General features: G+C 38.4%; 1 protein-coding gene across 2 annotated transcripts; it reads right to left on the bottom strand.

The window, feature by feature from the left end:
- Window positions 1-1,252: 1,252 nt before the first annotated feature.
- Pdhb (Pyruvate dehydrogenase E1 beta subunit) lies at window positions 1,253-24,771 on the bottom strand. 2 transcript variants are annotated; one of them, XM_071667991.1, is made up of 8 exons: window positions 24,614-24,771; window positions 21,955-22,074; window positions 21,497-21,643; window positions 17,559-17,666; window positions 16,222-16,329; window positions 11,896-12,076; window positions 5,941-6,174; window positions 1,253-2,891 (listed from the first exon to the last, which is right to left on the bottom strand). In XM_071667991.1, the coding sequence occupies exons 1-8, from the start codon at window positions 24,641-24,643 to the stop codon at window positions 2,740-2,742; spliced, it is 1,080 nt and encodes a 359-aa protein (XP_071524092.1). In that variant the 5' UTR covers window positions 24,644-24,771; the 3' UTR covers window positions 1,253-2,739. The 2 variants fall into 2 exon arrangements, with proteins under 2 accessions (XP_071524092.1, XP_071524093.1); XM_071667992.1 differs by having other exon boundaries at window positions 21,955-22,071; window positions 24,614-24,735.
- Between the last annotated feature and the right edge of the window lie 1,793 nt (window positions 24,772-26,564).

Here is a 26,564-nt window from a genome sequence, read left to right as displayed (position 1 = left end):
GGATGAGCACTCCCAGCTTGACTCCTTCTGCTTCCTCCTGTAGAAATTGAAATATAAGAAGGGAAGGGTTTCCATTTCCCTTTAGTCACCTTCTATGACACATAACTCTAGATTTTTTCTGTGATGAGCACTATATGCTAGCCCTGCCTGTCGGCAAAATGGTAAGAGCAACAAACAGAAACAGTGGTTAGGAAAATTAAGCAGGAGCATTTGGTAGGAACATTAGGCAGCTACCTGTAGAAGGTGAGCCCATTGAAAGTGTACTTGACTGTTTCATTCTTGCCTAAAGTGCAGTGGATGGCATTAAGATCTTCAGTAAGGATGGTAAAATCACTGTCAACATAGGTCTCAAGGTGGTGCAGATCTATCAGTTGTCCTTGCCAGAGGCATTGATAACAGTAACAATAGAGCGGCCACAAGTGCCTATTATCCTGATGGCAAGAGCATCGCATCCATGGCTGATATAAGGCTGGGGTGCAAGGGTTGCAGGGAGGGATTTCCTGACATACATTATCAAGCCCCTGGCAAGCAGGGGTCCCCACTGCCATGCATGGTATCAACAATAGGTTACACAATCACAACGTATCCTGGTATCTTTGCTTTAATTCCTCACCCAGCTGTATTAGTTGCACACCAGGTTTTCCTAACTAGAGGATGCCTCCTCGACCAATGTTATCAATACTTGTACTTTGCAGTTTCCCAGTAAAAGGATGTTTCCTTGCCAAGTGTTATATTGCACAAGTTACTAGTTTGGTAGGATATTAGAGGGTCATGGACGGGTAGGATTAGCTATTTCTGTTTTTCCCGTCAAACATGTTGTAAACAGAATATTTCGCAAATCTTCATCTAAACCCTTGTCATACTGTCATGTATAGCATATCAGTGTACAGTCTTCCGGCAAGCCTGTGTCAATAAAAGAATTGAAATTGAATTGACATTAGAAAGTAGTGCATAGGGACATCATGAGGGAGCATTAGGTAGAAGTAGTGGGATGAATCATTAGGATGATCCGGTAGGTGGGAGCCTCTGGAATTACTACGCTAGAGTTGCCCTTTACCAGTGGCCTGTTAAGGGTGAGGCACTAAAGGCTAAAAAGCAACATTGGATTACACCAGTTATGGAGATTCTTTTGAGGTAGTCCCTAGAGGGAACAGGCATCAGGGATATGGATGGATAGACAGACAGATAGATATAGATAGATAGACAGATAGATGGATAAATAGATAACAGGATTGATAAAAAATTTTAAATATCAAAACTCACTTTCTTTATTTCCTTAATCATTGTATTTTCTGTTATGTAAAAGCTCCAACAATAACATAAAACTATATTTACATACGGAAATTTTGTGTCAGTCAGTCAAACCTGAACCATCTCCTTGGAAATGCTATCAATATTTCTTCCACTCACTCACATTCCATGTTTTGACATATTTTATCTGTGATATTCTTTGGAACATATTACATCCTCACTACAACAGTTCCACATATGTTATTGCACTACAGATAGTTTGCTTTAGATTTATTGTCTTATAAATTACATATGTAAGTGTTAATTCACATTGTTTTAATGTAAAATGTCAGCTTTTATCTGTAGTAAGCAATAACATTATATAGTACTAAATTATCTACTCTATTTACATTTGAAAATGGAGGAACTGAAGAAATCAAAATTTAATTTTGCTTAATACCTCTTATTCCTCGCTAAAATCTTCAGTTTTGTACAAGTGTAAAACAAAAACTTGAATCCAAATCAAATAAAATCAAAGCCTAAAAACTGAGGAATCCATATCATTAATACTAATACCTAAAAACTTTTCAAATCTAAACCAAGTAAAACCAGTGCCTATGTAACCTTATGGACAAATGTGAAAACTGCTATCCAAAACAGTACAAGCAACTTCTTTCACATACAGTATTCAAAGTTTTACTGACTTCTGGCCTACTGGCTATGCCTCATACATAGTCTGTTCTTTAAATATTTGGCATAACCATCTGAAACCACATTTTCCTCTTTAAGAACTGTAAAGAGATTCACAGATAATCAGATGTTAGGATATTAAAGTGCAGCACAAACTAAAGTTAAAGATATGTGTCTTACTGATATACCTACTCATAACTGAATCAATTTCAAGGCTTAGATATAATGTGCAAGAGTATAATGACCAATTTCCAAAGGTATATCAGGCAAAAATGCTCAGTGATCTTACATTCACAAGTAACAGGATTTATTTTATGTCAATATCTTTGGGTATTAGCATGATGTGTTTCACATAATGTATATGAGCATGTAAAGCCTTTACTCTTCCTAAATTTTTCTAGATGCAATCAATATTAATGAGAGCATTCCCTACCTTGAATATCAGACTTTAAATGTTTTATCCTGATAAAACACTAAAACTGCAGGTAAGGGTATTAACAGAAAATAAATAAAAATACAAAGATTTAATTCTGACCATACATTAAATATCATAACAACAAATACTATATACAGCCAAAATAGTGTAGTATACTTTTGTATACCTTTCTAAGAGAGTGTGCTTTGTTGCTTTTGTACATAAATTTAAAAAATTAACATTTATAACTTGAAAATTGTTCATAAATATATAGTAAAAAGAATGTGGCAAGAAATTGGAGGATTAAATTCATATCATTAGGTAGACCTGTTATATATGAATCAAATATGGCAATTCATTTTCAGTGGAAAGATTAGCAAAAAGGCTCTTCTACTTTGTGCATTTTATTTAATAATCTTAAGAACCTTCTTCACAGCCTTGATTACATCATGGGACTGTGGGATACAGGCAATTTCCAAACTTTTAGCGTAAGGCATGGGAACATCAACTCCTGTCACACGCACCACTGGAGATTCTAAGTAGTGGAAAGCTGGACCTGAATAAATAGATATTCACTATTATTTCTTCTAATGTTAATTCACACAAAAAGTAATAAATGCAAGATTCTCTTTGTGTTTTGATAGGGTACCCATCCACTCATATACACATATATATACACAAATGCCCATACACGCACATATACATACATAAAACAGACATATATACGATGTTTTTATCGAGGATGTAAGGCATGTGTACGTGTAGGAAGAGAGGAAAGTGATTGGTTCTCAGTGAATGTAGGTTTGAGGCAGGGGTGTGTGATGTCTCCATGGTTGTTTAATTTGTTTATGGATGGGGTTGTTAGGGAGGTAAATGCAAGAGTCTTGCAAAGAGGGGCAAGTATGAAGTCTGTTGGGGATGAGAGAGCTTGGGAAGTGAGTCAGTTGTTGTTCGCTGATGATACAGCGCTGGTGGCGGATTCATGTGAGAAACTGCAGAAGCTGGTGACGGAGTTTGGTAAAGTGTGTGGAAGAAGAAAGTTAAGAGTAAATGTGAATAAGAGCAAGGTTATTAGGTACAGTAGGGTTGAGGGTCAAGTCAATTGGGAGGTGAGTTTGAATGGAGAAAAACTGGAGGAAGTGAAGTGTTTTAGATATCTGGGAGTGGATCTGTCAGCGGATGGAACCATGGAAGCGGAAGTGGATCATAGGGTGGGGGAGGGGGCGAAAATTTTGGGAGCCTTGAAAAATGTGTGGAAGTCGAGAACATTATCCCGGAAAGCAAAAATGGGTATGTTTGAAGGAATAGTAGTTCCAACAATGTTGTATGGTTGCGAGGCGTGGGCTATGGATAGAGTTGTGCGCAGGAGGATGGATGTGCTGGAAATGAGATGTTTGAGGACAATGTGTGGTGTGAGGTGGTTTGATCGAGTAAGTAACGTAAGGGTAAGAGAGATGTGTGGGAATAAAAAGAGCGTGGTTGAGAGAGCAGAAGAGGGTGTTTTGAAATGGTTTGGGCACATGGAGAGAATGAGTGAGGAAAGATTGACCAAGAGGATATATGTGTCGGAGGTGGAGGGAACGAGGAGAAGAGGGAGACCAAATTGGAGGTGGAAAGATGGAGTGAAAAGGATTTTGTGTGATCGGGGCCTGAACATGCAGGAGGGTGAAAGGAGGGCAAGGAATAGAGTGAATTGGAGCGATGTGGTATACAGGGGTTGACGTGCTGTCAGTGGATTGAATCAAGGCATGTGAAGCGTCCGGGGTAAACCAAGGAAAGCTGTGTAGGTATGTATATTTGCGTGTGTGGACGTGTGTATGTACATGTGTATGGGGGGGGCTGGGCCATTTCTTTCGTCTGTTTCCTTGCGCTACCTCGCAAACGCGGGAGACAGCGACAAAGTATAAAAAAAAAAAAAAAAAAAAAAAAAAAAAAATATATACGATGTACATATTCATACCTGCTAGCCTTTATCCATTCCTGGGGCTACCCCACCCCACAGAAAACAGCATCGCTACCTCCTGTTTCAGCAAGGTAGCACCAGGAAAACAGACTAAAAAGGCCACATTCATTCACACTCATTCTCTAGCTGTCATGTGTAACTGAAACCACAGCTCCCTATCTACATCCAGGCCCCACAGACCTTTCCATGGTTTACACCAGATGTATCACATGCCCTGGTTCAGTCCATTGACAGCACATCAACCCTGATATACCACATCATTCCAATTCACTCTATACCTTGCACTCCTCTCACCCTTCTGTATGATCAGACCCCGATCGCTGAAAATATTTTTCACTCCATCCTTCCTCCTCCAATTTGGTCTCCAACTTCTTGTTCTCTCCACCTCTGACACATATATCCTCTTTGTTAACCTTTCCTCACTCATTCTCTCCATTTGTCCAAACCATTCCAACACACCCTATTCTGCTATCTCAACCACACTCTTTTTATTTCCAAACATCTCTCTTACCATTTCATTACTAACTCGATCAAACCACCTCACACCACATATTGTCCTCGAACATTTCATTTCAAACATATCCATCCTCCTCCGTACAACCCTATTTATAGCCCACGCCTCGCAACCATATAATATTGCTGGAACTACTATGCCTTCAAAATTCACATTTCTTCTCTCCAAGATAACGTTCTCTCTCACATTCTTCATCACTCTTTTCATACTTGCTCATCATTTCCTGAGATAGCAAGGTAGCACCAGCAACAAAGGGGCATCTGGAGAAAACCATAGAAAGATCTGAAGGGCCTGGGTGTGGATAGAAGGCTGTATTTTGGTGCATTCCACAGGACAGCTAAAGAACAGATTTGAGAGAATGAGGCCTATCAATTTTTTTCTGTCTATTCCTGGCACTAACTCACTAATATAAGAAACGGCAAGAAAAGATTGAAAAATACTGAAAAAATAATACTGAGATGAAGCATTTCCTTCAGATATTTCATAAAACAGCCTGGAACTAATTCCCCATATAATTTGTCTGACTTTTCACCTGATGCCCTTTATACAAAATCATAAACAAGCCTGAATTATAGGCTGTTTAATATGCAGGAAATGAAAGGGTATGAGAGACGTGTGGCAGTAAATGCAGTATGCTTGAGAGATTTGGCCAGGGCTTGATGAAATGATTCAGACATACTGTATGGGGAGGATGAGTGAAAAAAGAGTAATAGGATCTATGTGACAAAAGTAGAAAAGAGGCGGAAGGAAACAAAGAAGATGGAAGGATGAAATGAAAGAAGCTTCAGGGTATTGGTGCCTGAACATTCAGGAAGGTGAGAGGCTTGCATAGGCAAAAATGAATTTGATCAATGTAACATATGTGAGGGTGATATGCTGTCAGTGGACTGGCTGAACCTAAACATATGAAGTCATCAACATAAACCATGGAACAGTCTGTGGGGACTTAGTTAAAGGCAGCAGGGTCTGCTTTCAGTGCATTACATATATGAGTCAGAATAATGATGTGTGCAATTACGGCCACTATTCACTTATTCCTGACATTACATTACTGAGGCACAAGAAGCAACAGACTCCACTATCTACTGCCTAAGATATACCCAATAAATACACTGATGTAAAACTTACTTTCAACTATCCTTGCACAAATTTCAGAGCCAATACCAGACTGGGGCCATCCTTGCTCAACTGTCACCAGGTTGCGAGTCTTTATTACAGACTGAACAATGGCAGCCTCATCCAAGGGTCGAAGAGACCGCAAATTGATGACTTCACACTCAACCCCTTCACCAGCAAGTGTTTTTGCTGCTTCCAATGCCAACATAACAGCACGTGAGTGTGCTACTAAGGTTATGTGCTGACCTGTAGAACAGAAAAGAAAATTAGTTCTTTGTTACTGACATGGTAAAATAGCATATCACAGTGGTATGGGCACTCTGAGAAAGTGGACACACTACATCAAAGCTGACAAAACCTAAAAGAATTCATTCTGGCTGCACCTGGTTCGACTCATGATTGCCACTCGATTGACTCATGACTTTATCTGGCTTGACTAATGGCTGCACCTCAATCAGTTCATGGCTATGCCACGATCAACTCATGGGTGCACCTCTGTCAACTTAAGACTGCATCTGGCTTAATTCATCCCTGCACTTCGACTGACTCATGGCTGCACCTTGATCAACTCATGATTTGCAAATGAGCTTTGGGGTAAGTATGTCATTGTAATAAGCATCATAACCTAAACCGAAGAGGTCAAACTAACAAAGTGGTTACTGCCTCTGTCAGAACACTGATGATAAGATCTGATGAATAAAAGTAGACTTGAAGCCAAAAGTGCACAAGCTTGTTTCCACTGTTAATATTAGTAGTTATCCACAAACCTTTCCCAAACTTGCCTTCTTGTAGTATAAAATACAATCTTTCTGCAGCAACGGGTGAGTGGGTTACAATATCTGTCTGCAGCTAACACTTTATTTTTCATATAAAAATGAACAAAAAAAATAAATACCTGCAATTAAACAGTAAAGCATCCTAATTAAGGAGAGCTGGTTTGAATTTCAATGATAGTAATAACTGAGATGGGCCCGAAGAGTCACAGCCCCATCTTGGTTGTCATTATCATTTCTTTATCAAAAATAATTATAAAATAACGATCATGTGGTAACACCAATCCCCTAATAAGCTTATAATTATCCCCTTTTTAAGAACACAAGTTAAACCTAATTTTGTACCACAGCATGAACAATCAAATCATCAAAACAATCAACATATCCAATAAAAAATATGAGTTTTTGTCTAACACCACTTATATGATTAGAGCATAAAGCACACAAGAGTATTAAGTACATAAGAGCCTTCTAGAAGCACACTCACTATCATTCAACTGATATATATGAATAAATCAAGCAATGATAATGAAGACCTACACCCAAAATTATATAAGATCAGGGATAACAAATGACAAGCACTTACAACATATGATGTCACCATTTCTGACTCATCGATGGATGGATTTAGGAATGTCTTCTGTATCTGACAAACTTTCAAACTTCCAAAGAACACACTTTGGTCCCATCAAAATTCAAACTCTTACAGATATCTTTTACCATTTCTAGTTACACAGTAAAATTCCCAAATCCTGGAAGCTTCCCAACATAGTACCCATTCTGAAACTCTCCTAGCCACCCAGCTTCCCCTCCTCATACCATCCTATCATTCTTATCTTCAGTATTCATTCTCATGAAAAAGTGATCCACCACAAAATCAAGCAAAGATCCAATTCTTACATAAACATTGTTTTAGACCCAGTCACTATACAACCCCACTACCCACAGACCTCACACAACACCTCCTAAATGGCTTCAACCAACCACAACCCTTCTGGCACACAGCATTAGTGGCAATAGAGATCAACTAAGCATTTGACACTGTCCCGACACATCCTCACACAAAATATACTTGGAATCAAGCTCCACGTCACAAAAAAAAAATGGGTCACCAAAGGCTCAATCCATAAATTCCTTAAGCTTTGCAATGTAATTTTCCAAAGAGCAGATCTTTCTTTAACCCTCTACAATGTCTTCCTTCATGATCTGTCACATTCTGCAGACCACAGAATGAAGGTCTCATATGCCCTTTTCCTGAGCTCACACACTTTCACCATCCTCTTCCAACCCATCATTATTTCCTCTTTTCCAAAATCCTCTACAAACTTTTACCCTTGCTATCACCAAGAAATGATCAGACATCCTAACAGATATCTCTTTCAACAGACTTGTGTCCAAATGTTTCTCCTTAGCTCACCTATCAATAAGGACATTATCCAATATATCCACTTACCATCCATCTCACTAACCCATGTACACTTAAGTCAATCTTTTCAAACCAGGTATTCCAAATCACCAGTCCCTTTTCAGCATACAACTACACAAGATGACTTTTTTTTGAAGTTGGGGCTCCAATGATGATCGAAATGTCCACATCAAGGAAGGGCCACAATTGAAATATATACAAGTTAATGAAAGGGACAAAGAAGAGACAAAGGAAAGAATTCACAAATTTTGGAGAAAGTGACAAAAAAGTCTTAAAATGTGCCAGGTCACAGTTATTGGGAAAGAAATGAGAGGGTAGAGTGTTCAAAAGCTTCAAGAATTAGTGAAAGTTATCAAAACAGCCCATCCTTGAGTTGCTAACAGCCACACCTATCATTTTCGTTCATTCACTCTTGCATTCAAATCATTCATTACTATTCCTAAGTCCCTCGCATAAGTATTGCTGATGCACTTACAAAGCTCCTCCGAAAACACTTGCCTCTCCTCCTCATTCCTGTCACTACAAGGGACATAAACACAACAATCATCCACCTCACAAAATCCATTTTCATTTACAACCTACATCATTCTGGGGCATACTTCCTCACATTCATTCATTCCTAAACTCTCATAACTCCTCCCTCAGCTGAAGTTCCATTCCCTTCTTTGTTGTCATCCTCACAATAGTCCCAGACTTTATCCCCTTGTACATTCCCAAACCATTCAGCCTCCCTCCCCTTGAGCTTTTTGCACTCAAGCAGAACATCTAAATTCCTCTCCCCAACTATACTAACTAACTCTCTCTTCTCATCCTGGTAATGTACACACTTTTTTTTCTATTTTAGCTGAGACAGCCAGGACAAGTGGACCTAAATTATCAGCCAACCCCTAAGGGTGGATGAGGAGCTTGGATAGCTGCAGATCAACTGCCGAAACCAGGATTTGAACCTTTGCATTCAACCATGAGCAGACCATAAATGTATCACAATCTACAATACTAACAGAAGCCTGTTACTTTTCTGCCCCTAGATCCCTTTCTATGGAGAGCCCACAGCACCCAGGAGGCCAGCCATGTCCATTAGATTGGACCACAGGTCAATAAGTATGGTGATGTTCTGTGTATATGGGAAGTACATGCAGGACAGCTGCAGAGTAAGTGTTCAGTGTCTTCTTTATGGAAGATGCATCTTGGCCATAAACAATCTTGCAATATTTCAATTTGGCACTACCTCAGTGACACGAGAATAAAAATATGTTCTGGAAGGAGGTAGATAACGTGCATAAAAGACAAGAGAACAAATGGGAACATCGGTGAAGGGGGAAAGTGAGGAAGTAATAACAGGTAGTGATGAAGTGAGAAGGAGATGGAATGAGTATTTTGAGAGTTTGTTGAATGTGTTTGATGAGAGTGGCAGATATAGGGTGTTTTGTTTGGGATGAGGTGCAAAGTGAGAGGGTACAGGAGAATGATCTGGTTAAGAAAGAGGTAGTGAAAGCTTTGCAGAAGATGAAATCCGGCAAGGCAGCGGGTATGGAAGGTACTGCAGTAGAATATATTAAAAAAGGGGGTGACTGTGTTGTTGATTGGTTGGTAAGGATATTCAATGTATGTATGGGTCATGGTGAAGTGCCTGAGGATTTGTGGAATGCATGCATAGTGCCAATGTACAAAGGTAAAAGGGGATAAAGGTGAGTGTTCAAACTACAGAGGCATAAGTTTGTTGAGTATTCCTGAGATATTGTATGGGAGAGTATTAATAGAGAGGGTGAAGGCATGTACAGAGCATCAGATTGGAAAAGAGCAGTGTGGTTTCAGAAAAGGTAAAGGATGCTTGCTTTGAAGAATGTTTGGGAGAATACTTAGTAGCTGTCTCCCGCGTTAGCGAGATAGCACAAGGAAACAGACAAAAGAATGGCCCAACCCACCCACATAAACATGTATGTACATAAACAACCACAAACGCACATATACATGCCTATACATTTCAACGTATACATACAGACATTTTTTTTTTCATACTACTCGCCATTTCCCACATTAGCAAGGTAGCGTCAAGAACAGAGGACTGAGCCTTTGAGGGAATATCCTCACTTGGCCTCCTCCTCTGTTCCTTCTTTAGGAAAACTAAAAATGAGAGGAATGGATTTCCAGCCCCTGCTCCCTTCCCTTTTAGTCGCCTTCTACGACATGCAGGGAATACGTGTAAAAGTATTCTTCCTCCCCTATCCCCAGGGATAACATACATAAATATTCATACTTGCTGCCTTCATCCATTTCTGCCGCCACTCCATCACACATGAAATGGCATCCCTCTCCCCCTGCGCACGCAGGTGGTAGCATTAGGAAAAGACAACAAAGGCCACATTCTTTCACATGCAGTCTTTAGCTGTCATGTGTAATGCACTGAAACCACAGCTCCCTTTCCACATCCAGGCCCAAAAAACTTTCCATGGTTTACCCTAGATGCTTCACATGCCCTGGTTCACTCCACTGACAGCACGTCGACCCCAGTATACCACATTGTTCCAATTCACTCTATTCCTTGCACGCCTTTCACCCTCCTGTATGCTCAGGCCCCAATTGCTCAAAATCTTTTTCACTCCATCCTTATACCTCCAATTTGTTGTCTCACTTCTCATTCCCTCCACACATATATCTTCTTTATCAATCTTTCCTCACTCATTCTCTCAATGTGACCAAACTATTTCAATACACCCTCTTCTGTTCTCTCTACCACACTCTTTTACTACCAAACATCTCTCTTACCCTTTCATTACTTACTAGATCAAACCACCTCACACCACATATTGTCCTCAAACATCTCATTTCCAACACATCCACCCTCCTCTGCACAACCCTATCTATAGCCTACGCCTCGCAACCATATAACATGGTTGGAACCACTATTCCTTCAAACATACCCAAATAACATTCTCGCCTTCCACACATTCTTCAGCACTACCAGACCCTTTGCCCCCTCCCCAACCTGTGACTCTCTTCCACTTCCATGGTTACATCCGCTGCTAAATCCTCTCTTTGATATCGAAAACTCTTCACTTCCTCCAGTTTTTCTCAATTCAAACTTACCTCCCAATTAACTTGTCCCTCAACCCTACTGAACCTAATAACCTTGCTCTTATTCACATTTACTCTCAGCTTTCTTCTTTCACCACTTTACCAAACTCAGTCACCAACTTCTGCAGTTTCTCACCCAAATCAGCCACCAGCTAATAATAATACTAATAATGATAAAATAATAATAATAATGATAATGATTATACATGATAGCTAGAGATTGTGTGAATGAATGTGGCCTTTTTGTCTGTATTCCTGGCACTACCTCGCTGAAGCAGGGGATAGCAATGCTGTTTTCCTGTGCGGCGGAGTAGCAACAGGAGTGGATGAAGGCAAGCAAGTACAAATATGTACATGTGTATGTATGTAATGTCTACATATGTGTATATGTATATATATATGTGCGTATGTGGGCGCTTATGTACATATATATATATATGTTGGCGAGGATCACAATTTTGTGCGTGAACAAGATATTCCTACGAGTCCACGTGGAAAATGAAACACGATAAGTTCCCAAGTGCACTTTTGCATAATAATCACATCATCAGGGGAGACACAAGAGAGAAATATAAGGAAAATGATATACATCGAAGAGACAAAGTTAGGACTGATCACACACTGATCTTGTGGAAAAAACAATATAGTGACATCAGAATCCAGCTTCTAGCATATAACCTCATTCATACTCACCTTCACGTTCAATCTTTGCTTTGCCAATGGGAAGCACAAAATCCTTGGACAGAACCTCATCTGAAACTTCAAACGACGAACCATAAAGAAGTTCATTCTCCAGTACAACCACAGGATCAGAGTCACGAATGGCTGCTTTCAACAGGCCTTTTGAATCCTCAGACGAGTAAGGAGACACCACCTGGAGTACCAGTAATTCATAGTCACAAGCAAAAAATCAACTGTCAGTTATAAGGATATCATTAATAATCCGATATATGAAAGGGAAGAATTATAATACACCAAATGGTAAAGTCACTCTCTAAAGTTCACAGCCCAAAGCTGGTATGTATAGAGGACATAATGCAACCTAATTTAAAAATCAGATCAGTATTATCCAGTTATGGTGACATTAAATGACACAATAGAAATACCAACTAAGAGAGTGATAATAAAGCAAATGATACATGCAAAAGGACTCATATATTCCAGTTATTTCTCTGAAATACTATACATCACATAAACTTTTGTTGATAATCAAAGGATTAGCAAAACAATCAATATCACTGATGATGCATGATGGCATTGCAAATATCAATTAAACACATCCAAATCCTTCAAATCTGCTCCTTCTCTCACTCAAACTACATTTCGTCTTGACACAACTTCCTTAACAAACTCAAGACTTGGACAGGATATCTCAGTGGGGTAGACAAAATATGGTTAGGTTTAATGCCTTCAAGACCCAGTTTCTGCCCATTTCTCCATCAAAAATTCCTCTCAATTTCCTCTCTCCTTTGATGGATCTGTAATTCCACCTCTTCATTATATGAACATTCATTTTTTGCTGTAACATCTTCACTATCTTGGAAATCCCACATATGGAAATAGCTAAATCTGCATCTACAAAACAGTCCTGATTATTTGTTGAAATTTCTCGTCTTCCATACAGCTATTCCAATTATAAAAAAGGATTGATCCAACCACATGTGGAGTACTGCTCTCACATCTGGGGTGGTTCTAGCTCTGGTGCCTACTTGACAGAGTTGAGATGAAAGTGGTCCGACTTATCAACTCTCCCATGCTAACTTCAAAACTTGACCCATCTGCCCTATGCTGCAATGTTGGTTCACTTTCCTTCTTCTATAGGTATCAGCTCCCAAGGGTTGGCTGCTTGTGTCCTCTCACCACTTGCAAGACCACACAATACTCAGCAAGCTGCTGCATCAAATGATTACTGTGTGGTCATTAGCAACTTAAGGGTGGGCCATTTTAATAACTATTTCTTTCCCTACACTTCGAAGCTTTGGAACTCTCTACTCCTTCACATGTCCCCCAATAACTAGGACCTGGCACTTTTTATAAGACAGGTTTTTCACTTCCTCCAAAATTTCCTTGTCTCTTCTTTTTCCCTTTCACCAATCTCTTTATATTTCAACTATGGCCCAGCCATGACGTGGACTTTTGTGTGACTGGATCCTCCAACATAATAAAAATAATAATAATGTTGAATGTTGGGGTGAAGAGGGTGGTGAGAGTAAGTGAACTTGGGAAGGAGACTTGTGTGAGGAAGTACCAGGAGAGACTGAGTACAGAATGGAAAAAGGTGAGAACAATGGAAGTAAGGGGAGTAGGGGAGGAATGGGATGTATTTAGGGAATCAGTGATGGATTGCGCAAAAGATGCTTGTGGCATGAGAAGAGTGGGAGGTGGGTTGATTGGAAAGGGTAGTGAGTGGTGGGATGAAGAAGTAAGATTATTAGTGAAAGAGAAGAGAGAGGCATTTGGACGATTTTTGCAGGGAAAAAATGCAATTGAGTGGGAGATGTATAAAAGAAAGAGACAGGAGGTCAAGAGAAAGGTGCAAGAGGTGAAAAAGGGGGCAAATGAGAGTTGGGGTGAGAGAGCATCATTAAATTTTAGGGAAAATAAAAAGATGTTCTGGAAGGAGGTAAATAAAGTGCGTAAGACAAGGGAGCAAATGGGAACTTCAGTGAAGGGCGCAAATGGGGAGGTGATAACAAGTAGTGGTGATGTGAGAAAGAGATGGAGTGAGTATTTTGAAGGTTTGTTGAATGTGTTTGATGATAGAGTGGCAGATATAGGGTGTTTTGGTCGGGGTGGTGTGCAAAGTGAGAGGGTTAGGGAAAATGATTTGGTAAACAGAGAAGAGGTAGTAAAAGCTTTGCGGAAGATGAGAGCCGGCAAGGCAGCAGGTTTGGATGGTATTGCAGTGGAATTTATTAAAAAAGGGGGTGACTGTATTATTGACTGGTTGGTAAGGTTATTTAATGTAAGTATGACTCATGGTGAGGTGCCTGAGGATTGGCGGAATGCGTGCATAGTGCCATTGTACAAAGGCAAAGGGGATAAGAGTGAGTGCTCAAATTTCAGAGGTATAAGTTTGTTGAGTATTCCTGGTAAATTATATGGGAGGGTATTGATTGAGAGGGTGAAGGCATGTACAGAGCATCAGATTGGGGAAGAGCAGTGTGGTTTCAGAAGTGGTAGAGGATGTGTGGATCAGGTGTTTGCTTTGAAGAATGTATGTGAGAAATACTTAGAAAAGCAAATGGATCTGTATGTAGCATTTATGGATCTGGAGAAGGCATATGATAGAGTTGATAGAGATGCTCTGTGGAAGGTATTAAGAATATATGGTGTGGGAGGCAAGTTGTTAGAAGCAGTGAAAAGTTTTTATCGAGGATGTAAGGCATGTGTACGTGTAGGAAGAGAGGAAAGTGATTGGTTCTCAGTGAATGTAGGTTTGCGGCAGGGGTGTGTGATGTCTCCATGGTTGTTTAATTTGTTTTTGGATGGGGTTGTTAGGGAGGTGAATGCAAGAGTTTTGGAAAGAGGGGCAAGTATGAAGTCTGTTGTGGATGAGAGAGCTTGGGAAGTGAGTCAGTTGTTGTTCGCTGATGATACAGCGCTGGTGGCTGATTCATGTGAGAAACTGCAGAAGCTGGTGACTGAGTTTGGTAAAGTGTGTGAAAGAAGAGAGTTAAGAGTAAATGTGAATAAGAGCACGGTTATTAGGTACAATAGGGTCGAGGGTCAAGTCAATTGGGAGGTAAGTTTGAATGGAGAAAAACTGGAGGAAGTAAAGTGTTTTAGATATCTGGGAGTGGATCTGGCAGCGGATGGAAGCATGGAAGCGGAAGTGGATCATAGGGTGGGGGAGGGGGCGAAAATCCTGGGAGCCTTGAAGAATGTGTGGAAGTCGAGAACATTATCTCGGAAAGCAAAAATGGGTATGTTTGAAGGAATAGTGGTTCCAACAATGTTGTATGGTTGTGAGGCATGGGCTATGGATAGAGTTGTGCGCAGGAGGATGGATGTGCTGGAAATGAGATGTTTGAGGACAATGTGTGGTGTGAGGTGGTTTGATCAAGTAAGTAACGTAAGGGTAAGAGAGATGTGTGGGAATAAAAAGAACGTGGTTGAGAGAGCAGAAGAGGGTGTTTTGAAATGGTTTGGGCACATGGAGAGAATGAGTGAGGAAAGATTGACCAAGAGGATATATATATGTGTCGGAGGTGGAGGGAACGAGGAGAAGTGGGAGACCAAATTGGAGGTGGAAAGATGGAGTGAAAAAGATTTTGTGTGATCGGGGCCTGAACATGCAGGAGGGTGAAAGGAGGGCAAGGAATAGAGTGAATTGGATCAATGTGGTATACCGGGGTTGACGTGCTGTTAGAGGATTGAATCAGGGCATGTGAAGCATCTGGGGTAAACCATGGAAAGCTGTGTAGGTATGTACATTTGCGTGTGTGGACGTATGTATATACATGTGTATGGGGGTGGGTTGGGCCATTTCTTTCGTCTGTTTCCTTGCGCTACCTCGCAAGCGCGGGAGACAGCGACAAAGCAAAAAAAAAAAATAATAATAATACTAATAATAAAAATAATAATAATAATAATTATAATAATAATAATAATACTCTAAAGGACTATGAAAAATGTCCTCAAAATTAAAACATAATGAAGCCACTAGTGCTGTTACATATCACTATTCCTCAGGTCCCCAGGAAAATGAAAATATTCTTATGGCTCTCTCTGAAACTGAGTGAAATATAAACCTATCAGTTCTAAAAGTTATCATTCTATATTTGTTCACAGTATATTCAGTATGATTAAACATAACATGAATATCTAATAATTGATATTCAGTTCAAATACAGACTATCAGTGGAAATTTTACAGCATGATGTTTCCTCTCAAATTACCTGCATTATATACAATTAGCATGTTTACTAAGTAGAGTAAATATACAGAAATTATCAGTAGTTACTACTATATGATACTTACCTTTAATCCAGGGCAATAAGAATGTATAATATTTACCTTCAATCCAGGGCAATGAGAATACCATGCCCCAAAGCACTGGGAGTGCTGAGCTCCTACACCAGCAGCTGATCCATTAGGCCCACGAAACACAATGGGCACATGTAGCTAGAACATGTAAATTTCATTAGCTTATACTAATTATCATGTTGGTTTACAGCATAAGGCAGGGTGAAGTTGTTACTAAAAAACTTTAAGGTAAACAATGGCCCGAGGAACCACTGATACAAAACTATGACGAAATGATGAAGAGTCACATAAACAAGCTACGAAAATCAATCAGTTCCAAACATAAAATACATGTATGGTGAAATAATTTGTTTCTAAAAGTCATGCCTATGTGTATTTCCTACCCAAACTTAAAGAAAAAAATACATATGGGAAGTGCTAGGACACCAGATAATGAAAATAAATCACAAAATACTCTATCTAACAGTGAAAGTAAAAGAGCTATATGCTGTATGAACATGAACTAGTCCAAAGGAATGGAAACTGACAAGATAACAAACAAAGAAAAAGAGATATAATGTGATCTTGACTAAAAGACACTTAAGGTGAAAATCATCAGTCACAAGTCTAACCTCTACATATCCATGTGCTGTATACAAGTGATATAAAACAACTAAGAAAGGTTGAAATCCATACTTGCCTAAATCCTTGGGGTAATGTGGCCTTTTCCAAGTTAAAGAGGGCTGGTTAGACCCATTCCATATGTTAAGAGACTTAGCAGTTCTGAATGCAACAAGGTACTCATAACAGTGCCACCTCTATCCAATAATTAGGATCACAACTACAAGTAACAATGACTATTTCTGATTACATAAGAGTATCTATGATTCATATAACTTTGCTCAGCAATTAACATCAATACTGGGTCATCCATTTTTTAATCCCTAAATGTCAAGAATCATCATAAGATGATCTGTGGAGCAGGCACCAGAAGTCATCTCTTAGGCTATGTTTAACCCCTCAGCCCCTCCAGACAGATATTCACATGAGCCTGACAACTCCTAGATGTAAATCTGTGCATTGAGGTTTGTGTCCCTATTTTAAAGCTGCCCACTAAGCCCAGATGGCTCCCAAGGTGGCAGTGCACAATAATTTCTCTCCACAGTCAGTCATCCTCTAGCTAAGCCAATGACAGCACATTCTCATACATTTTCTAACAAAATTATGCAGTACTTAGCTAGATTTCATGGACAAGGCAGATGTTGACCATAAATAAACTGATGGTCATCATCTGCCTTTGGCTCATTATTGGTTTAAAAAATTTCTACCATCTGCAGTTTTATCATTTCAGTAATGAATACTAAACATACTAAAAACAAAATACAAACCAAGCCAGCAGACATGTAGAAAGTTTTGGAGGCAGAGTTGATCACATGATCAATTGCTTGCATTGAGAAGTTGAAGGTCATGAACTCACACACAGGTCGCAAACCACCCTAGAGCAAACAGAGTAAACAAACTTCAAATATCATTGAATAAACAGACCACTCAAGTAACACCAAAAAAGCACAGGGGTTGCCCTTTCTCCTTGTGACTTTTCTTTTCTATGGCTACATTTAACTTTTACACTCATAAATGATGAAATTTGCAAAACATTTACAAATACTGTTACTTTCCACATATGTTTTCCCATTTCTGTTCTTTTACTATACCATTTGCCCAGATGCATATATAGTGAAGTACACTTCATTCTTTTCCACAGCTTGAATTACTTGATAACCAAGTTAAGAATGAGTTTTCTGAAAAAATTATCTGACTATTGTTTCATGTCTCCAATATGTCGTGCTATGGATATGAAAGTCAGCCAAAATGCTTGTGGAATATTTCTCTGAATTCAGTAAAAGTGTGTATGGCAGAAACTGAGATAAATCCTTTTATAAGTTTCAGGAAATTTAGAATAATGAAGACGATAAAGCAGATACCTGAATCTAAATTAACATAAGAATCAATTTTCATATGATTTATTCAGTACAACAAAAAATCTATATGATTCATTCATCACAACATAATAATTCATTTTCATAAGATATTTTCCATGATAAAGGTTGTACCTCTCTAATCCAATGCTCTGTAGTCCAGCACGTTTTGAATCTGCTGCCACCAGGGCAGCACTGTTAGCAATATCAAAAGAGATTACAGTGGAAAACCTAGAAGAATTGATGAACATTGATCATCATGAACCTCTTGTTTATCAACTAACTGATCCATAAATCAAGGAGATGGTTCAGCAAGGTGAGATGAAACAAGATCATCATGAAGAAAGTGCTGAAGAAAACAAGGAAGTACAAGAAAGAATTTCTATAGATAAATGTATCCAGATGAAGAGACTTAATTGCAGGACTGGAGCAAAGGGACTTTAAAACAGAACAAGAAATTATGTCTGTTTATTTGATTCAAAGAAAATTATGTAAAAGTCAAAGCACCAGAAGCAAGCTACATTGCACCAGTGGTTGAAAAAGGTCATTAATAACACTGCCAAGGCTCATTCCAGTGTAGAAAATCCACCTTCCCTACACTTCCCATGTCCCTTATGTGCAAGTATCTACTGACCATGATGACCCTGATGACCCTGCTGATCCTAGAGACACAACTGACCATGAAGACATTGCTGACCCAGTATATCCTGAAGACAGTGCTGACCATGAAGATCCAGCTGACCCTGATGTACTTCTGATGTAATAATAAAAACTTGTTTGGAAGCATCAATGGTTGTATTATTTCCTGTTTTAGGCTTTGTTCTACCTTTGATAACACAGCAATATGTATGTGGAATGAGCTGGTAACACTAGGGGCTGGGCATATGTTTACATAGGGGGTTCCTTTGGGGTCAATTTCTGTTTTCCAGCATTTTCCGTGGTCTGGCAAAGGCCAGGTCCCAAGTTTGACAGATTAAAGAGGTACAACCTGAACTAAAATAGCATCATCCAGTGAACCAAAAGTTCAAAGAATACTTTGGTACAACAAACTAACTTCAAATAATGAACTGACTAATCAGCTTCATTCTCAGATACTGATTTAGTCAGTCTCTATAATTCCATTTTCTTCATACATCCATGCAGGCTTTGTACATCTTTCAATTTATCAACATCTTTCACAGCACTGTAATTTCCTCTATATCCTTCATTACTCAATCAATCTACTCTTCAGAAAATCATTTTCATGAACGTACAAACTGAAAGCACCTCTGACATTATGTATCAAATGTTTAAAAAGCATATAACAATAGGTGGTACTACTGTTTCTAACTTGTCACACATGATGACAAATTCTATCATCATTACCTACCTTAAATCTCTAGTTATCTGCCTGCTGTTCGAAGTTCTTTCTCCCAGTCTTTCCTCCAAACATATATCATTAACACAAAAAATCTAAATCCTCTCCATATTCTATTGATCCAACCATATCTCACTCTATCTTCCTTTCCATTTTTCTTTCACAAACAGCCTGATTCTGGAGAATGTGATCAAGTCTTACTTCAATACACTAATCAGATTAAAAAAAAAATCAATACAGCAACAAACTGTAAATTCTCATTGCAACCAATGTAAATGATAATACAAAGTCTTTCAGTAGAGTAAATGACATTCTTACACCTACACTGCATATTCAATAGATGTAACTCAAATAGTTGGACTAAAAGTGGTTTAATCTTTTCCCTATCATGAAAATACAAACCCAGAAAAAATTTCACAAAAGCATTATTAGCTCTAGTACACACGATATTTTCTGAGATGATTTTATCTTGGAACAGACTGCGTAACCACCCATTGTATGCCTGACCAAACAGAGCTCCTACAGAAACTGCTATACTAGTACTGAAATTCTCAAAAACTACTGTTCTATAAAGAACCTACCATCTTCTTAACATACTTCAATTGTTCAAGAAATAGTATGCGTTCTATAAGAAATTACTGATATACATTTCCTAGTAAAAATATGATGTCTGGCTAAAACTTGTGATTTGGGTTTGCAGAGAGTGGTGAGTAAAATTAACCTGCTATCCTGACTTGACACAAAAGTAGAGTATTCCAAAGGAAAGTTCAAGCACTTTTGCTCTAACCATTTCTGAATCAACAATATTTAACAATCAAATACACACTGCTGCCAAAAAATGTTCAGACACATGCTAAATTCTTTTACTGCCGTCTCAGTAAACCAATATCTGCCTTGTACTCTTGTTCAAGAAACCTTATTCACAAAGCTGTCATTTTCAGTTTCTGTCATCCTTTATTTTCATCCCTCAACTGTTAAACAACTACAGCTATGTCACTCCAAACATGTAACACAAATCAAATGAATTATCATGTGAAAAATCAATTAAATGTCTACACCCTTGTTTCATTATTTACATAAACAATCAGTAATGGCCTTTCCCAACTCATCAAAAATGAAAAAATTATGCAAATATTGCGTCTAGAGCTTTGCAAATGCTGCAGCATAAGAGTTTTCAAATTGTACATATTTTGGTTAGCCCCAGATTTTTCTTTTATTTTTTTGAAAAAGCTAGCTTATCCAGAAGAGGAAACCCTAAATATTATTTCATACTAAAGAAAACTGCCTGTTTGTACATTCAAAACAAATTTCCAGTGTTCTCAGGCCCTGCCTGCAATTGGAAAAACGAGTGAGGAATCCCCTTGGACAAGACTATAATGGGGTACTTTAATGTACCATCATCAAAGAACAAAAAGCATACAGGACCCTTCTACCCTAAAAGAGCCCACTTTGCCATTTCCATGTGAAGCAAAGCCTCAAAGTTGCATAAGAGCAGTCTTAAATGTCCTATATGAGATGCTGAGCAGATAAGACTGAAAAATAAGAAACACAGTGAGATACGATGAACCATACGAATGGAAAAAATATAACATACTCTACTAATAACCTACAGAAAATTCATATCCATCACAACACAAAGCATATCAGTCATAGTCCATTATTCATCCCCTGTCTATCCCTGCCAGTAGCTCTACCAAGCAAACCTTGTCTTCTCTTCACTTTAAAGCTCATTCAACTCCACATATCCAATTCAGTGAAAATAATTTCTTTCTACCGTTCACTGCAAGATGATCAGACATTCCTCCATTAAGAACCTACCCCATTTTTGTGTCAAAACATATTGTACTGTATATATTCAATTTACTGTCAACAAGTTTATAGCCCAGGTGATAAAACCTTAAGGACTCACTAGCATTAAATTCATGAACCAGTTTTCACCTAAAAAGGAATTCTTATTGTGCATCTCATTCAGAAAATGGCTTCATTTACATACCAAAGCTGCTCCAACAGCCATGCCAGCAAAGCCGCTCTCCGTGATGGGAGTGTCAACAACTCGCTTGTCACCATATTTCTTCCATAAACCACGGGAAACCTTGTAAGCACCATCATACTGCGCTACTTCTTCTCCCAGTAGGAAAACCTGCGCAATGCAAACAAAATGTCAATCATTACTAATTACTGATTCTGGTTGACCAGTGCTACTCTATATGCATGTGAATCTTGCCCCTTTTCAACAACTAGTTGCAAGGATGGGTCTCTAGTTATTTCATATTCTATCTCTGATGATACATAACTTTACCAAGTTTTTCTTCAGTTGACTGTCATTATCATAAGCAGACAACCAGTTTATGAAAATACATGGCATATGATATAAAGTATCAAATTACACCAAGTTCAAGGCAAGTATTCATTAACTACAATCCAAGGTAGATCATGAGAACGTATCCTTACCGTTTCATCTCTCTCCATTTCTTCATCCAGTGCACTATTGAGAGCATCTCGAACAGTTAACTGATTTGCTGCTGCAACTCTACTTGTTGTGAAACTCCGACTCAATGCTCCAGACAACTTCTGAAAAAAAAATAGTAGTTTTGAAGAATGAAAAACTGTTTTTCTCCTCAGCAATGTTTGGTGAACTTTGGGAGAATCTACAGGGTTCCCAGGGGGTTAGAAAACATGATGGGTATAGTTTTTCAACTAACCATGCTTTAACAGGATATCAATCACCGTACTGGTCTTCCTAGGTTGACCAGACAAATCTTTTTGGGGCCAGATGACATTTGAAGGAAGTCTAAACAAGTGTCCAGATGGTGTACTCAGCCCTGCCATTACCTCTTGAAATCTCAATTGTAAATATCTTTCCTTGTTCTCAAGCAAGAATATGGGCCTTTTCTTCCTGGTACAAGTTCTTAGGGCCTATAATTAGTTATTGGTCCAGGAAAAATATCAAACGAAAGTAATACAAAAATACCATTACAAACAAGGAAAACTTTCAAAAAAGATCCATTCCTCCATTTTCATTAACATAAAGTAACCGTGGTGGCAAATCATACATATATAAATATATAATTATTTTATCATTTATTATGCTTTGTCGCATAATAAAGCAACATTGCAGGTGGAATAATCAGCAGAAGGGTATAGAATGACTGGATTTTCAAGGTCTACAGGGTGATCATTATCATGACAGTGTTTAGCAATTGCAGTTTTGTGGTTATCCCTGCATACTACTTGACAGTGCCAATAACGTCTCTGTTACAGCTTTAATGGTCTGGCCAACGTATATATATCTTTACATAACTACATTTGATGGTAAACACTCCCTATTGTTGAATGATTTGGCCTACTTTTTATCAAGGCCTTCCTGATGGTGTTATTGTAATGAAAGACAACATTACAAGCACTGGATTTTAATATGTCTTAGATTGTGCTAAGTTGGGAGAATAGAGCAGCACTAAACATTTAGAACTCCCCTCATTTGTCACATTTTTGTTGCTAGATGCATAAAATTTCTTCCTAGCTTTCCAGAAAGCTTTGTTCACAAATTACTTGGGATAAAATAACTACCTAAAGGTATGTCTTATATGACTACATTCATCTACTAAGCCCATGGGATCACATACCCTTAGTGCTCTTACAAACACAGACAAAACTAGACATTTCTATAGGAGAATCATGTACTGAAAATTAATGAATACAGCTCTCAAAGTTGGTAGGCTTCCTGTAGATCTTAAAGGACAAATGATCAGATTCTCTAATTATCAACACATCAAGAAAGAGTAGTTTGCCTTTTTTTTCCCCATTCAATCTTGGATCTGATGGTGGGGTTGATGTTATTTAATTCATTAAAGAAAACATCACAATCTTGGGAAGATGGCCACAGGGACCACACATCATCAACATACCTAAACCAGACTATCAGATGATTACTGACTGAAGTTAGAATTTCAGTCTCAAAGTATACCCAAAATAAGTTACTGAGAATAGGATTAAGTGGATTTCTCAAAGCAAGACCAAATTTCCATCTATAAACATTACTTCCATCATACGTCAATGAAAGTGTTAATGGGCAGGGGCAAGGCAAGAATGAGATCAGGCAATTTCCTCCTTAGATATATGATGGTTTCATCAATGGGGACTTTAGTGAAAAGGGAATTCACATCAAAGCTAATGGGGTTGTGATCAGGCAAATTAATGTTCCTAACTTTATTTGCAAATCTAAGCTACTGATAACATATGATGGATATGTTTTTTCCTGGAACACTGCTAAGGTATCTTGTTAACCATTATGATAATTCATAACTAGGGAATTTAACAGATGAGATGTCCCCTCAGACCAATTATTATAACATAATCGGCCATTTCCCAAACTAGTTTCGGTGCAAAGCTATTACAGAACTTTACCCATAATCTTCACTGTATAATCTAATATCATTTAATAAATGAAACAGTCCAAATCAAGCACCATAACTACAATTATTCTACTGTCTAGACATTACTACTGCACAGCAATATCACTCAATATTCAAATATATCATTATTAATATATCATTTCGTTAGTCTTACTTGAAACTGTTCAATAAAATATAATGCTCAGCAAATGTCACTGTATTATCTAAACATACCAGCAATGAAGCAACAAAATCGATAGATATGCATGGTTAAGAATGGTGCAGAGCTAAACCATACTTTTAAATTGATACCATCCCTACAAAACCTAAACTATACCTTAGTGCTTCTTGTCAAGTACAACATATCTATCCGTTACAACGAGACAGAACAATTATACTTCAAAAGCCATTACCCAATGACAACCATGTTCCCTGGCAGCAAACAGTTCTAGTGACAGAATTCCTCATGTAAATGACATCTTAACATTCTAAACATTTCTCGGACAGTAAGATTTCATATGGAAGTGCTTCATATGTTGTTCTTAAGGGTGTTCTAACATTCATACAAAGTTGCACAACACACTAGACCTCTTCATCAGCTGATGGGCGATGTCGTCTGCAGATGTGATATTGTCAATATTACTGAACATGCACTTACACAACAAGCCCCTAAATCACTTAATAACTAGTACGATAGTAATTATCGGGCATTATCCTACCTGAGCTACCCTGGTTGCCGAAATAGCCATAATTTCGTTATATACACTTTATATACACCTTGACACCGGCGTTCACCAGCACACAATCCAGGATACTGTGAATTCGTAATGAAACCTCTCTCTTAACTCCGACTTCGGCTTCATATTATAGATCACGGCTTTCATCTCACAATTAAAAATATGTTATGGATGTAAACCAGTGTATAATAGAACACACATATTTTTTCATTCAACTCTAATGAAAGTGACCCTCTTCATTTTTACTTGACATATGTAAAGGATTATTACTCTACTCGAACATTTTGAATCAATACTAGCGACATCTAGAGTAAAAGTAAGAGCTTAGTAGACCTTTTTTCATGAGAAAATGAGATGTCGGTTCTCCTTTTATATGTTTAACTTTCACATTCATTAATATGTGTTTAGTTAAATTTCCATGATGGTAACACATCACCAAATGAGTCCCAACCAAAACTAAGTTTTCATGAAAAAGAAACTCGTTGTACTCTAAAATCGTTTCAGCAAACTGTGTTTGCTGAAACTTTACTGAAACTTGATTTTGGAGTACAACGAGTTTCTTATTTATGAAAACTTAGTTTTGACTGGGACTCATTTGGTGATGTGCCACGTTCTTGGAAATATCATTAAACACATATTAACGAACGAGAAACTTCAACATAGATAATTGACTTCTCATTTCCTCATCAAAAAGGTCTACTTAGCTCTAAAGAAAATGTTTGATAATTACATGAAATTTGTGCACAAGTTTGAACATTCTGGCTACTAAAACATAAATTCTGGCGGGCATACGTAATCTGTAATGCTTACATGACATGACCTAAAAAAAATAAGGTTAGACCAGGAGCTGACAGAACAGGAGAGAGCTGGGGTAGAGGTGACTTTCCTTGGGTAAATTACTGTTATATATATATATATATATATATATATATATATATATATATATATATATATATATATATATATATATATATATATATAGTGAAACTTCTGTCTCCGTCAAAGAAACTTGGCATTTTCCTGGTAAACATTTCCCTCTCTACAAAGAAGACATCCATTTCCCTGTCGCAAAGATTGTTGGGGCACACCCAGATAATGGGCAAACTGGCTGAGAAGCCTTATGTTCTCACCCCTGTCGATCGGCTACGTACAGCCCCACATGAAAACTTCCTAAGCAATATAAACCTCGGCCAGGCCTCAACCTCCTGCAGCAGCACCATGTAACCTCGGCAACTCTATTTCTTCATGCACTAGAATCACGGGAGTTCGGCAACGCAAGCTCCCTGCTATATCACAACTACGGAACCTTGGAAACGCCTTTGTGGCACTTATAGCACAACAGGGGCTCGTCTCAGCAACACCTCCTCCCTCATACATCATAATCAGGGGACCTCGGCAACCCCTCTTCCTCCTGAAGTGACATCGTGAGACCTGGCGATGACTCGTTACTCTCACAAAAGCAATACGCGACTCTTTACCTTTTTTTCCTTTTTAAGTTGCAGGTCGCCTATGAGCTACATTCCCCTCTACGTATCATTATGACTAATGTGTATCACAAGTATTTTCGCAACCCTCTCTGTTTTGCAGTATGCGTTGCTAGTGTTTGTGCAACTCTGGTAAGAAACGTTTGACTAAACACACCCCAGAGTAAAGAACACACAGATTATTTAATTGATATCAACATACTTAAAATCTCAAGAGATTTGGAATTGGGATCACTCATTTCTGATAGACAAGCAGATGAAAAGGGAGACAGACACAAATTATTACGGACATATGAGTAAGATATTTCTAAACACATTTCCGGAAGGACATGTATCATACCAACAGATGATATCAAACCCATGAGATTTGTATTGTTCATTCAACATTCAATACGCAATCCAACATATGATTCATCGATCATATATATTTTGCTAACATTAAGTCAGAG

Source organism: Panulirus ornatus, chromosome 12 (genome assembly GCF_036320965.1).
Source record: "Panulirus ornatus isolate Po-2019 chromosome 12, ASM3632096v1, whole genome shotgun sequence".
Classification (NCBI taxonomy): Eukaryota; Metazoa; Arthropoda; class Malacostraca; order Decapoda; family Palinuridae; genus Panulirus; species Panulirus ornatus.
The sequence above is the reverse complement of the archived record's forward strand: the minus strand, read 5'-3'. Positions and strand labels throughout refer to the sequence as shown.